Source organism: Carassius carassius, chromosome 44, assembly GCF_963082965.1.
Source record: "Carassius carassius chromosome 44, fCarCar2.1, whole genome shotgun sequence".
Classification (NCBI taxonomy): Eukaryota; Metazoa; Chordata; class Actinopteri; order Cypriniformes; family Cyprinidae; genus Carassius; species Carassius carassius.
In genome coordinates this window covers 12,653,028-12,667,558 of record NC_081798.1, presented here as the reverse complement: position 1 = coordinate 12,667,558, position 14,531 = coordinate 12,653,028, and the positions used below count along the sequence as shown (strand labels likewise).

Below are 14,531 nucleotides of genomic sequence, written 5' to 3'. Positions count from 1 at the left end.
GTCAATTTTGGAAAACTTTTACATGCAAAATTTCAATTTTTGACATTTAACTGCCAGTGTAAACTAAAAGAAATCACAAATCTTTCATTGCAAGTCATCTCCACTTACCTGCAGTCACGGGCAAACTCTTTGGATTCGTCGGTGCAGTAGAAGAATCGTCCCTTAAAAAGCTGCACGGCCACCACAGCGAAGATGAACATGAACAGCATGTAGACAATGAGGATGTTCAACACGTTCTTCAGAGAGTTCACTACACAGTCAAACACCGCCTGGGAGAAAGACACATGAGTATTGCACTAACAAAACAAAATGGTGTGATAACGGAAAATAGCTGTGTGTGTGACTTTGCCAGTACTTTTAGTTTGGGAAGACGTTTGATGGTCTTGAGTGGACGTAGCACCCTTAGGACCCTCAGAGACTTGATGACACTGATGTCTTTTCCCTTACTGCTCCCTCTGTGGATTGGAAGCAGACAACAGGACATCAACATGCTGCATGGTGAGACATAAAGTGAGATAAGGACTTCTTGAAAGACCTTCTTCAACACATTAAACTTCTAGACCATTCCTTGGGCTTCCACTGGCTCTTATTGTAGAAGATAGTTTCAATATAACCATGCAACAGTTAATACCACAGTATCTATCATGTATTAGACTTATTTTTGTGGAATGTTTATCATCAAAAATCTTTTTTTCTTCAAGCAAGTCTTCAGATTCAACCATTGTAGGGTTTCGGTCCCTCGTTAGCTTCTGTGGGCATACCAAAAGCATAACACATTCATGTAAGCATCAAAACTGTCAGGCATTTTATAGTGCAATGCCCAGCCAAAACTCTTTCTTTCTTTTTTGTTTTTTTAGCTGTGTTAGAGCAGACAGGGAAATGGAGGTCTGGGATATGGAGGCTGTTTGTGTTAATCGTAGGTAACATGACAAGACTGAGGGTTCACTGAGATGCAGAAGGCTAGCGGACTTGAGTCCAACTGTATCTTGTCCCTAGAAGAACTTGAGGAAGCTCAAACCAGGAGACAAAGACAAGTTACAAGGGCATTTCATTGCATTCAAGAAAAGAACTGTTGATAAAACCCCTTTCTCCAAAGCACATTTGGATTTTTACAAGATATTTAAGAAATGCTGGCCATTTTGAAGGATTTTGATCTGGTCATTTTGAAGAACTTAATCTTTAGCATCACACTGGCCAAAGTCTGTCTACACTGGATGCATCAAGCTGCTTATTCCAAAATATTTACTAACATGGACCAATGGAGTGTAAGCTCAAGACAATTTACTCAAGTATTTACTCAGGTCCCAAACACAAACAGAGAACTCTTCAATCAAGCGGCCAAGACAGCTGTCTTTAACTATGAACTTCCAGGCAAGTCCCAGCTGAAGACCGGCCAGCTAATGCCAGATTGATTGTGTCGGAACATTGGAAAAGTTCCAGGTTACCAATAATCAATTAGTCGCTACTGACTGTGCTCAGAGAGAGTTGTGCAGTACCGTAAGCAGAGTGCAAAAGTGTGATCTCTTCTGTAACATTGTGTTCAGTTGTTTAGGTCCACAGACGGACCCGTTAGAACCAATGTAAGTCACAGCAGAATAAAACAAGCAGTGGAATGGAGAGAACCAGAGCAGATGAGCAAAGAGGAAGGGAGGATGGTCAGGAGGGAAAAAGAAAGAAAGAGAGAGAAGCCATCACGTGAGCTGGACGGTAGCCGTGCGACAATAAGGAGGGGAGACTTTACCGAGAGAGGCTCCTGTTGGTCACCAAGGCGTAGACATAAGAGAGGGTCAGAGACAGACAGCGGAAGAGAGAAAGAGACAGAAAAGAGAGGAATACACACACAGAAAAACAGAAAGAGAGACAGAAAAAGAAACAAGATACTGGGAGTGGCTTGGCAGAGGAACAACAGCAATATGAGAGACAGACAGAGAAAAAGGACCAAGCAAAAAAAAAACTCAGTGATTTGAAGAGTTGAAAGCTCCCATGTTCAGATATTTAGAAGAACAAACCAAATCATAATCATAAAGATGCACTAAGCAGTGTTTTACACCTCTGACTAATGTCAAATTCAAATTATAGCAGAATTGATCACAGTTGACAAAAATACTTGAACTGATCTTCAAAAATAACTGCTTTTGGGTGATTTTTGTAAAGTGATCCGATAGGTGTCAATATTGAAACTTTTCTTAATGCGTCTTTAAATCATCTATTTAAAAAACCATATAGACATACATATATAATATAATACACCATTGCTGAGCACCACCTAATTGATTGCTCTTATCCACTCACATAAGCTTTACAAAATGAAAAAGATTTTCATGAGAAGCATTTTTACTGAACTGTGCAGTAAAACCTGAAATTATATAATCCGTCCATATATGCATCTTTGTATATTTGTTTAAAATTGTCTGTAATCTGTTGTTGTGCAACAGTTGCTAAGGCAGACTGTCCAGTAATGCTAGGGAGGGGCTTAGCAAAGGGTCAATTAGTTTTAAATCCAGACAGAATCCTTAAAACATTTGAAAGCTGTTGAGAGGTCTGATAAGAATAAGTGGTATACAGATCTGACATGAGATCATATCTATCGAAGATCAATACTTACCACTGTAGTGTTATATAGTGAGCACTGGAGCTTCTGATCTTTCCTGAAAGTCTATTAGTTGCCTCTGCATACTTATTTTTAATCTGGATGCAACATTGTACTGTACATGGCTACTAATATGCCCTGACGTCCTGATTTTGTGTATATGAACACACACACACACACACACACACACACACACACACACACACACACACACACACACACACGCGTGTTTGGATTGGTATACCAACATAAATGACTTTCAAAAACATGTTTTAATGTTATATGTTCACCATGTTTTTTGGTCAAAAATACAATTAAAACTGTAACACTGTTAAACATCAACATTTAATATTACTGTTTTCTATTTGAATATATTTTAAAATGTAATTATTTATTAACTTAAATACAACTTTTTTTGTAACAACATAAAGGTGTTAACTGTCTCTTTTAAACAATGTAATGCATCCTTTCTGAATAAAAGTATTATTTCTAAAAAAAAATTAAAAAAAAATCTGGGCCCGGTTCCCCGATAACGTTCACTCTTAGCGCGCTAAGAAGACATCGAAAGATATATCTTACCAAAGTTGTTGATGTTTCTAAGTGTGTTCCCCGAAGTGTCCCTTAGGAAGCTTCTTAGCATGCTGCCTCTTACGTCCGACGTTACAAGAGCGCTGTCCCGAGTGAAGGTGCTGAATTAGTTGGCATCGATTGCTCATGAATCGATTTTCCACTTTACGCGAAGGTGCAATACAGCGTTAAGAAAAACAACACGTTCTATGCAAATGAAACATTCCTCAAATTATTACAATAACATTTATTTTGACATAGTTTAAGTTATCAGTAAAATATAGACTATAAATTAAATTATCAAAGGGTCAGTAATGTTCACACGATATGTTGTAATGGTAAGATAAACCGGGTATCCCTCGCTAATCATCCATCCCGTTGTGCCACTTGTGCCGCTTCTTGACATGGGTTTAACGACTTATAAAAAATTATATAATACACTTTTATATTAATGGCAAGGTACTTTACAATTAGAATTGATTGGCAAGCAGCAGTTACTTCTGTTTAATGCTGTATTGATTGCAATTGGTTTATGTTTTTAATAAAAAGCAACCTATCTACAATGAACAGAGAGAGAGAGAGAGAGAGAGAGAGAGAGAGAGAGTTAGATACAAAATATGCTGGGGAAGCAACGTAAAAAAGGGCACCAAGCCTCTCGTCAGAGGAACTTGAAGTGTTGCTGGACCTTGCCACCAGGTCAGATATCACACCCCTATGGTCCACTATAAACTGCACATTTATGGCCGCGTCTTCCTTTCGCGATAAGTAGCCTACGCCTGATCATTCACTGATGGATTGGCGATAGGGATGAGTGCCATCCACCAGGATGCAATCCCCGGCATGGCGCAGAAGGGCGTTGGTGACAGTGTGGACGCACTTCCACACAGAGGTCTTGATTGAGCTGTAGCCCTGTCCCACGACCTCGATGAATCTCTCTGTAGCAAAAAAAAAAAAAAGAAAAAAAAAAAAGTAGCGCTGGGTTTCAGGGCTTAAAGCAGAATTCCGCCGCGTTAGCCTGGCCAGCGCAGGTCTGGGAAGGTCCAGCTGCTCCACAATGAGTTGTCTTGGGAGGGGATTTTTTTAATATAGCCACGTCAGGCAAAATGTCAAAAGGGCTTAAGTTTTGCCGAATAAAAAAACTGACATGGACTAAACGGCTCCAAGTCCGGCTTCGTCTTTGATTCAATACAAGAACACGTTGGATCGCTGCCATAGTTGGTCGCTTACTGGACACCACCATGCTTACCCATTTAAAGATTTTAGCCATTTAGAGCCAAATTGTTTGCCAGATTTTAATTATCAAAAAAATGATTGCCAATTCGCTTTAATTACATTACGAAAAGCCTAGGCTAATTACCACCTTATTAGTTCTGTAACCACATAAAGTCAACTTCATAAATAGGCCTGTATCCATTGCGAACATAATTTATTATGAGTCTTAAAAAATAACAGAAAATCATTGTTGAGCCACAAAATTGTCAACATACCATAGTTTGACTTGTACTTCGCTGCGCTGGTTTCTAAAGACTGCTGTACAGTAGCGTCATGAGCTCAAATAACGCTAAGAGAGAGCTACGAATGGTCCAGACCAACCTTACGAAAGTGTGACTTACAGAAGATATACTTAGCGTACGAACGTGTCGGGAACCCTGCCATAAGGTTAAGAGAGAGGTTAAGGAATAGGTTAAGAACTACTTAGCGATAAGAACGTTTTGGGGAACCGGGCCCTGAACAGTAGTGTTTATATACTTCATAAATTATATTACACATAATATCATATATGTTGTGACATTCATACAAATGATTATATACACAATATTAAATACCCTGTTACATTTATATAGTTAAGAAAAATCAAATCTAAATGTGCTGATCTGTTTATCAAATTTAGCTGCTTTATTAGTGATTAACTCATGCTCCCAATTGCTACACACACACCTGAGTCTGCTGCTCTTTTTCGTATTGACTCTGACAGAATCATTCTCATACACTAATGTCTGCCAGGTATTTGGCAGGTCTTTACTCTGGGCCTGTACCCAATCAATAACTGAGGATTCAAACTTGTCACACTTATAGATTAGGACAACCCACTGCAGTAGAGGATAGTCCTCCCTCTGCCTTGCCAACTCTGAAAGCAGGGGGAGATTCTTGACACCTTAGCACACTGTCTCAGACACTCGAGCAGGAATGGAGGTGGAATCCATGACTGACTGCAGTGGAGCCAAAATGGCCGACACACTGCAGTCGCCTCAAGATGGCAGTGTGGGATGGTACTTGTTTCAGTAACTATCAAGCAGCACATACAGTCCTCAACTCAAATCTGCAGCGGTTATTGGGTTACATGCTTTTCAGGTTTTTGAATTGACTTCTTTCTAATAATGATGGTGGCAAAAGCATAATCATTTGTTGAGTCATATTGTTCTTATTGTGAAACTGTAATACATGAGCAAGCCTTTTCTCCACCTAACCAAGGTATTCTGGGTAATCTGAGATGCTTGTGAGTCATGTGACCATGTCTATACCCAGAATGCATCTATTTAGAGAGCACAAGGCAGTGGAAAGATTAAAAATGGTTAACCCAAAAATAAATTCACCCTCATGTTGTATCAAACCTGCGTATTGTTAGTTTTAACATGCAACAAAATAAAGACTTTAAGAATGTACAGGTTTGAAACAATATGGCAGTGAGTAAATAAAAAAATACAGTTAATACAGTAAATACAGTTAATAATAAAAGGGCATAACCTTTCATTTCATATGTGTGTGAGTGGAAGAGAGAGAATGAGATAAACAACAACAGATGAAGGACAACAGATGAACCAATGTCAGAAACACCAGTTAATAAGGAGCAACTGCCAACCTGGAGTCCTCTTTTCTTGTATTCCATTTTCCTGAACATATCCTTCTATATATCTTGTTCTCTCTATCTCTACACATCCCTTGTGGTCTCTCTTTTTCACTCACTTTGTCAGACTCAACAAATGGAGGCCCAAATGATAAACAGCTTGACAGCTGGAGTCTGTCCAATGAAGCTTGGTGCTGATGAAGGGAGAGGAGAGGAGAGGAGAGGAGAGGAGAGGAGAGGAGAGGAGAGGAGAGGAGAGGAGAGGAGAGGAGAGGAGAGGAGAGGAGATGAGGAAAAGGAAGGTGAAGGGGATTGGATAGGGAAGAACTGTTTTTAGGAATGAGAACAGGAAGTGTCACAGGACAGAAATAGGGTTGATATGGTGGAGAGGCTTCATTTAGTTTCAGGTCAGGGGATGGGGATGAAAACTGGGCGCTGCGTGTGGAGTGATTTGAACTCAAAGCAGGGTTTAAACCTATCGGGCCATGTGTTGTATGTGAAGATACAAGCTAATAGGTTTCACTACAGGCATTCAGCTAAAGCAGTCATTCATATCAGCATTCTATGTGGCTTATTTTTGATAATATTTCAATAAGTACAGAAAAAAGTCTGACTAAAACTTATCAAATCATTAGTGTTTTATATCAATAAATATTAATGAATTAATGAGATAAAATGCAGATTAAATAAAATAATATTATTTTTAAATACAATATTGTTCAAAAAGTTGGAGAATGTAAAATTTGAAATCTAGATTACAAATACATTAAGCTCAGCAAGCCTGCATTGACTTGATTAAAATACAATAAACCATATTTTTCAGCATTATTTGATGAATAAAAGTTCTAAAGAACAGCATTCATTTAAAAAATAAATATTGTGTAACATAATAAATGTCTTAACTATAATTTGTTAAATATTTATTTATTGCATGTTAAATATGTAAAGATTTTCTACTTATTGCAAATAGTGACAATTATCTGCACCTCGGTATTGTAGTACATTGTAAAACAGTATACAATATTAACTTATAGAGTGTAAATTGTAATTTTAGTTCAAATTATTAAATAATTTATACACCTATCCTAACCCTAACCGTTACTTTATTTTCAACTTTTTTTTATTATATTCTTAATTTACATTGAAAATAAATGCTTTTCTGATGTGATTTGAAATTTGAAAAGGGAGAAAAAAGTTCGCCAAAAGGTGGATTTGAACCCAGGTCGATCATGTCACACATTTTACCATCTACGCCACTGGAGCTAATGATTGCTGGTTGTCTTTTGCATTGTTGACTAGCCGAATCCGTAAAAAAAACGATCCCAAACTTTTGAACAGTAATGTATATATTAATATATTAAATTTTAGGCCCCTCTATGCATGATGACAGTTTGACTGATCCTCAGTCCCCAATGACCATATTGCTTTTAAAGGAGTTTGCATAGCAAAGTTTTAAAGACAAAACATTTTGACAAACAGTGAAGCAAATGACAGCTTAAGAAAAGGTTACTGGTTAGACAGAAATGCAAAAAGTTCAAATGTATAATATAATAATAATAATAATAATAATCATAGTAATAATAATATATTACATTCAGTAACTTGCAAGTGGAGTGCCTTTAAGGTTGAGCAAGTTGATCAAAAAATCACAACAGTTCTGAAACTGTTCATGAGATATTTAACTAAATAAATATTTTATTCTAAAATAATCCCACTAAATAATAATATCAGCCTACATGCATTCTTATCCCTTATTAAGAAGTGTGCAGTCACTTTTAATACCACTAGTGTTACAGTATGTCATTTAAGACACTCTGCAATCCCCACATACAGTATGAAAAATGTGCCTTGTTTACACATATATGTAATCTGTCCTACAGGACATAGGAGGATGTGTAGATCATACATGCAGGGCTAAACAAGAGTAAAAATCATTCCACGCTCAGAGCCCCATCCGCTGTGTTTACTTGTTCTCCTTTCTTAATGACTAGCTGATGGTCCCGCTCTAGGGTTCAGCTTTATTCAAGAACCATCCTCTTTATATTCCCAAGCTGCTGCTCCCTCAGGCCGTGCAAATGAAAGAAACCAGAGTACCTGTAGCAGGACGGGCTCACGCTGATCCAGACATGGAAACCGCCTGGGCACTAAAGGGCTACAGGTGCCTGGAGACCCCTCACCCCCACAGGGCCCCAAAGGGCTCAAAACTACCCTTTTCACCAGAGGGAAAGTGTGAGGGGACATGTTTATGGTGAACATTTGGTTGGTGGAGTAATGACAGATGGAAAAGAGCCCTGACACTCCAACAAATCAAATATTTAGCTTGTTTAACCACTTTTAGAGATTATTATTTAAAAATTCTACTAAAACATTATATTCAAGAATATATATATTTTTTATTCTCTTATTGGTATATGAAAATTAATTATATGTATGTTGTAGTTGTTTTTGATTTTTATCCTGAATGGATGTTGTTATGTAATTTGTTATATGTAAAAAAAAAAAAAAAAAATTTTGATCACAAAAAAAAAAAATAATAATTCTACTAGAACTAACATTATACTAAAATGTATTAGTAAACGTTTTTTTGTTTCAGATTTTGTGCAACCGTAGAGTTTAAAAATAAAAACTTAAATAGGATAAACTTTTTATCTAATGATAAAAGTGTTATTCTTTCTTAGTGATATTTAGTGCCACAGTTTACCAGGAAGTGACGATTTTGTTCTCTTTGAATCATTGATGGAAACGGTGCTTTATTGGCATATGTTTATGTGATATTCCGGTTTTGCACATAAGATTAATTTGAATCTTTGGATGGAAACATAACTAATGGCAGGAGTAGGATGGGAAAAGAATAGAGGCGTTATCAAGAAGAAAGCTGGGGATGCTGATTGGTCAGAGAGAGAATAGAAACAGACAGGCTGTTCCTGACAGAAAGTTGATGTGTGTGTTTGTGTGAGTGTGTGCAAAGTAAGAAAGGCCTTCATCTTTGTGGCTGATTGAGTGAGACAGAATGCAAAGTGACAAAAATAGAGATAGAGAGCTTAGAAGAAGGGCACACAGTGCTGACAGGAGAAGAAAAGAGGAAGAGACCAAGTGAGAAAGGGGTAGAGAGTACTGACGAGGCTCCAGGGTGACAGAGGGGTAACAAGGTGGCAGAAAAGACGATAAGGGGCAGCAGGCAGCACTTCTAGGCAGGAAATGGTGGGATAAAGGGCACTTACGTGAAGGCAAAGGCTACCAGGGCACCACTAACCACTACAAAGTCCAGAAAGTTCCACAAGTCACGGAAATATGAGCCTTCATGCAAAACCAAGCCTAACACCACCATCTGGAACACAGAGCAGAGGATTAATGCAAATAAAGAAAAAGATACACTAAAACACAACCACACAAGTCATTACCTACAATATATACCTTGATGAGCATCTCAAAGGTGAACACACCAGTGAAGACATAGTCAAAGTAACGCAATACCTGGAGAAAAGGAAGAAAGTGCACCAGGAAGTCCAGAGTCAGATTTTTTTTTACTTTCACGTTTTGCAGATCCATTTAGACCACTTAAAAAATATTGAGAACAGTAGTCTTACGTTGTTTCGAGGTGATTCCGGCCACACAGGATCTTCAGCAGCTAAAGCAATGCTGCTCATAGCGATGACTGACAGAATACACATCTCGAAATAACGTAGCGTCAGGATGTAATGACAACATCTTCGAAACCTGAAAACTCACACCGGTTAAGATAAATACATTTACTTGCACACATGCACTTATGCAGATGAACACACACTTACGGGTTGGTTGTGGATAGGATGAAACAGGAACTGAACGGAGGAATGGGTTTGGGGCCATCTTCATCACCACCATTGTCTTCCTCCTCCTCTTTCTTCTCTCCTTCTTTAGCTGGCTCTGTGTTGGCATTCTTGTTCACTTCACAATGAAAGGAACGTGGGAAGAAGGAAGTGCACAGACGTCCACAAACATAATCAAATAACAAACAGTACAGCATTTGCTTTTACAGGCCAAAGTATACTTCAGTTATTACACGGTGTGCATACAGTGTGTGTGACGCAAATGTAATGTATGTTGTATGTTCTGCAGAAAAAAAGGCAATACAGATTTATGACAACATGAAAATAAATACATTTCTATTGTCTATGAGTAAAGCCCAAAGTATACTTGATGCATTTAAAAGCTCCTAAAAATATCAATAATCACACATATACATATTTGTCCCTCACCTTGCAGTTTGGCGTTGAATGAGGGGTAAATCGGGGGCATATCTATGGCAGTATGTTCAAGTCTGCGGGGGGTTTTGGTGCAGTCCGTCAGAATGAGACTGCTGTCATGGAAATCTGGTCCACGCAGGTTCAGCAGGTTATTGGCCTGCTCTGGGTCATAGTAGGGGTCATAAAAGTCAGGGTCAGCGTCGTGGCTGGCCATCTTGCTGCTATTTCGCAGATTGTCCAGATCCTCGCTGTACTGGCTCTCTGCATGAGGAAGACCTGGCTGAATTGGACGAGCTGTTGATAAACTACCCTCTCTAAAAAAAAAGAAAAGGTAAGAGGTTAACAGCTGAAACAACAGTTATGGAAACACTTTTGTAAAATACTTTTATAGTATTTATTAACATTGTGAATTAGTATTTATGTTTTACATTTTTGTTTTTATTTGAATTTTAGTTAAATGTTCAGTAATATTGTTATTTATTTATTTTTTTAAATGTCTGTTCTATTTTAGTTTTTTAGTTTACTATTATATATTAGAACATCAATGAAAACTAATAACTGAAATAAAATTGTTTTGTGTTATTATTTTTTTATGGTTTTAGTTTCGGCTTCTTCTGAATGTAGCAACACTATTAATAAAATAAAAAAAATGGTGGATCGATTAATTTAGATGATTCATATAAATGATTCACTGATCGAATAAACGATTCACCCATTCACCTCAGTTCTTTAAGTCCCTGACTGTTTTAAAGAAACACAGAACACTCACTTTCTAGCTCGATGCTGTCGACTCCGTTCTCTATCCCTCCTTCCATCTCCATCCCCATGGTTTCCATGGCGATGCCTCCTCTGCCTCTTCTCTTGGCCTTCCTCCCCTTCTCCTCCAGTCTCCCCTCTGCTGTGGTGCTCTCTGTGTCTACTCCCTCCATCCTCATCCTTTCTTCTGTGCTGGTGGTGTCGGGGTCGTCTGTGCTCCCCTGCGCCCCCCACATCCTCGCCTCCTCTTTGAGCACAATCGCAGCCTGCCTCCCCCACCTCTGGGTGGTGTAGGGACTGGCGGCTGGAGTGGTGGTGGTGATGATGATGACTGTGATGGTGGTGGTATAGGGACTGGTGCTGCAGGTACTCTTCGCCCCGCTGCTGGTTTAGCTCCTGGGGGTTTGGTTCACCTGGTCGGGGCTTGTTGGTGTTGTTGTTGCGGTTCTCCTGAGGATTAACTACTAGTGGCCGGTCCAAGTGGGTCTTCATGTCAGGACGGTTGTGGTAGTTCATCTAAAAACCGAAAAAAACAGGTTTGGTCGATACACCTAGGCTTAACAGTAAATAAAACATACTTTGATGTTAAAAAGTGCACTGGAAATAAGAGTTGACTCCATTTACTTTCTTAATATGTTACAAAACCTGCTTTTTGTAAACTGGGAAAGCACTGAGATTAAAAATTATGGTTGATAATGAAAATTATTTACATAAAGCTATTAAAATGATATATTATTTTGTCCGAATGCAATTTTTTTTTTTCAAATTCAGTTTTTTTTTTTTTAATTTTTTCGAAAAGAAGTATGCTCACCAAGGCTGCATTTATGACTGTAAAACTGTAAAATTATGAAATTTCATTACAAATTAAAAAAAAGTATTTTATTTTAAAATTACATTTTAAAATGAAATTTATTCCTGTGATAGCAAATCTGGAATTTCAGCACCCATTTCTCCATAACTACAGTGTCACATGATCCTTTATTATTCGAATATACAATATTTTTTCTTATTATTCAGTATTATTTCCTATAGCCTAATGGTAAAAATATGTTTGCTGCTTAATAGTTTTGTGTAAACCTGGATCATTTTTTTCCCCTCAGGATTCTTTGATGAACATAAAGGTCAGAAGAGCAGTGCTGATTTGCAGTGATGTAGAAGTCATGAAAATACATGACTTCAGTACATGAAAATGTTACAATTAAATAATCATTTTGTACTTTCAATGTGGGTAAAGGTCTTTTGTTGGTTGATTTTTAATGTCATAATATTTAGTTGTATAGTTCTTAGTAAAATAGTGTTCCACACAGGAAATACAACATTGTCACTCTTCGCTTGATTGTGATCTATCATATGTCTCTGACCTTCCAGTGATCTTCTGCATCAAGTTCATTGTAAAGCGCCTCTCTGCTGGTCATCAGGTTCTGTCTGCGGATCTCACTTGTGCGCTGCTCCCACACTGACTTAGAAACCTTCGAGTTCTTCTGCTGCTCTTTACTACAAAATAAAGAAATACAAAGAGACAGAAAAAGAGAACAGTTTTAACAGGGAGGAAGAAAATTTGTGCTTTTCCTCCCCTAAAGCATCTATGAGCGATAAGCCAAAGTAAAAGGAAATGATAGTGTCCCTTAGTCCCCAGCAAGAGAACATGGATGTGGCTCATGAATTCTGTGAAGGGATGATGACATACTGAACAACAGCACTGAGAAATGTTCAGACAGACAGAGATGGTTTGAGACCAAACAGAGAAACAAGCAGCGCTGTGCTTGCAGTGCTGCTGTGGAAGAGACAGTGTGTGTCATTACAGCCAATGATACCTCAGCCTCAGTGTTACAACATAAAACTGCAGCTACAGCAGCTGGAAACATAAAAACACTCATACAGAAACATGAGGAAGGCAGAAAGCAAAAGAAAAAGGAAACAGAAATGAAAAAAATGAGTAAGTAAATGAATAAATACCAGTCCAGTAAACTGTCTGTGGCATCGATATGTTCAGATTTTACTGTAACTCTGAGGAGAGGGGGGTGAAACAAGGAACATAAAAACAACGCTGCCACAACTATCACAGAAAACAACTGACAAAGTGAACGGGTGTCCCGTCCACTGATAGCGACTCGCTTGGTCAGTCAGATAAGTTTATGGATGACTTGGCATTAACCGGATAACTTTGCTTTTCAAAACAAGCTTCCAGGGTGAAATATTTCACTTCTTAAACCTACTTGCTGACAGACTAACCGAATTCTGGGTTTGTGCCAAGTTATACCAAAACCTGACTAACCATGTAAGTACCAGATTTTGTTTATTCACTAAACACCTTTACTATAAACGTGTAACACCATGTCCTAACCAGACACAATAAAGTGACACCAGTAAAATCTTAGGTCAGAAGTAACAAAAGGGGGCAATGATGAGTGGAAAGTACAGTATCCCAGCTATACGTGAAGTGGCTCATTCACCATTTGTGAGGTAAACAAACCTACCATTTCTACAACTATAAAACTAAACTAAAAACTAAAGCTACTGAGCAACTTACAGACAGTAGAGCTCTGAATAATGTTACTACTACATAAAACAAAAATTGCCCAGGCCAATGTATTTGAAAATTAGACTGGATATCCATGAAATAAACACATTTTTAGACCAAATATGGCTTATATGCATAGATTTGGCCCATTTAACAGATGCATCATTTTAAGTTATAACAGCCTGAACCGTCGATAAACAATAACAATTCAGTGAAATAATTCAAGTTTTACAAATTACAACCAATTATCTAGACCTCTAAACATGTATTAAAAACTTAGTGCAGCAACAATATTCATGGCATGGGAAGTTCAACGTAACATAGCTTAATGTGTCAAATGTTCCTCATAAAATGTGACTTTCTGAAACAGACTCTCCTTAACTAAAATCTTGACAACTGTGATACTTTATATATATATATATACTGAGGGGGCAGGTGTGTTTGACATCAAATATATTCTGCTTGATTGTGGTACATTATGCAACATTTTTGCTTTCAGAATTGAAAGATGAAATGTATTGCTGGAAAATCGTTGCATTATGCCTGGTTAGGTCACAGTGTAAGTATTAACTGATTGTACTATACATACATACACAACAAAATAAAAACATTACTGACCACTTCTTGTAACAGAATGATGAATTAAATGGCATACAGATACCACACATTCAACCAACTTCATATTTACCTCATCATGTGTTTTAAGGCATGCCTTCAAACACTCACATAGTCATAGACATTTTCATGGTATTTTATGGTACTTTTTTGGGGTTTGACAGCACCTGTTTGCTGTGTGCTTTACAACTGTAAGGAATAGAGCTGCTTAGTCCTGCAAAATACCTATTTTTGCATTCTTTGCAAGAAAATAAAATCATATGGATCTGGAACAACAATAAAATATAATACAATAAAAAAAAGTTAAAGTGTGAATTATATTATGTGTGCTTCAGACATTAGTGTGAATGTGTATTAGGGCTCATTTGCATATATATGAATATTCATGGGTTTTACATGTCCCTGAGTATC

General features: G+C 37.8%; 1 protein-coding gene across 1 annotated transcript in view; it reads right to left on the bottom strand.

Moving 5' to 3' along the window:
• Positions 1-14,531, bottom strand: part of LOC132126600 (voltage-dependent P/Q-type calcium channel subunit alpha-1A-like) — a 140,199-nt gene that overhangs the window by 46,160 nt on the left and 79,508 nt on the right. Inside the window, exons 21-30 of the mRNA XM_059537963.1 lie at positions 12,941-12,991; positions 12,346-12,478; positions 10,998-11,500; positions 10,241-10,542; positions 9,794-9,929; positions 9,590-9,719; positions 9,417-9,476; positions 9,224-9,330; positions 356-455; positions 109-269 (exon numbers count right to left, since the gene is read on the bottom strand). Coding sequence (XP_059393946.1) covers positions 109-269; positions 356-455; positions 9,224-9,330; positions 9,417-9,476; positions 9,590-9,719; positions 9,794-9,929; positions 10,241-10,542; positions 10,998-11,500; positions 12,346-12,478; positions 12,941-12,991 — 1,683 coding nt within the window. The remainder of the gene's footprint in view (positions 1-108; positions 270-355; positions 456-9,223; positions 9,331-9,416; positions 9,477-9,589; positions 9,720-9,793; positions 9,930-10,240; positions 10,543-10,997; positions 11,501-12,345; positions 12,479-12,940; positions 12,992-14,531) is intronic.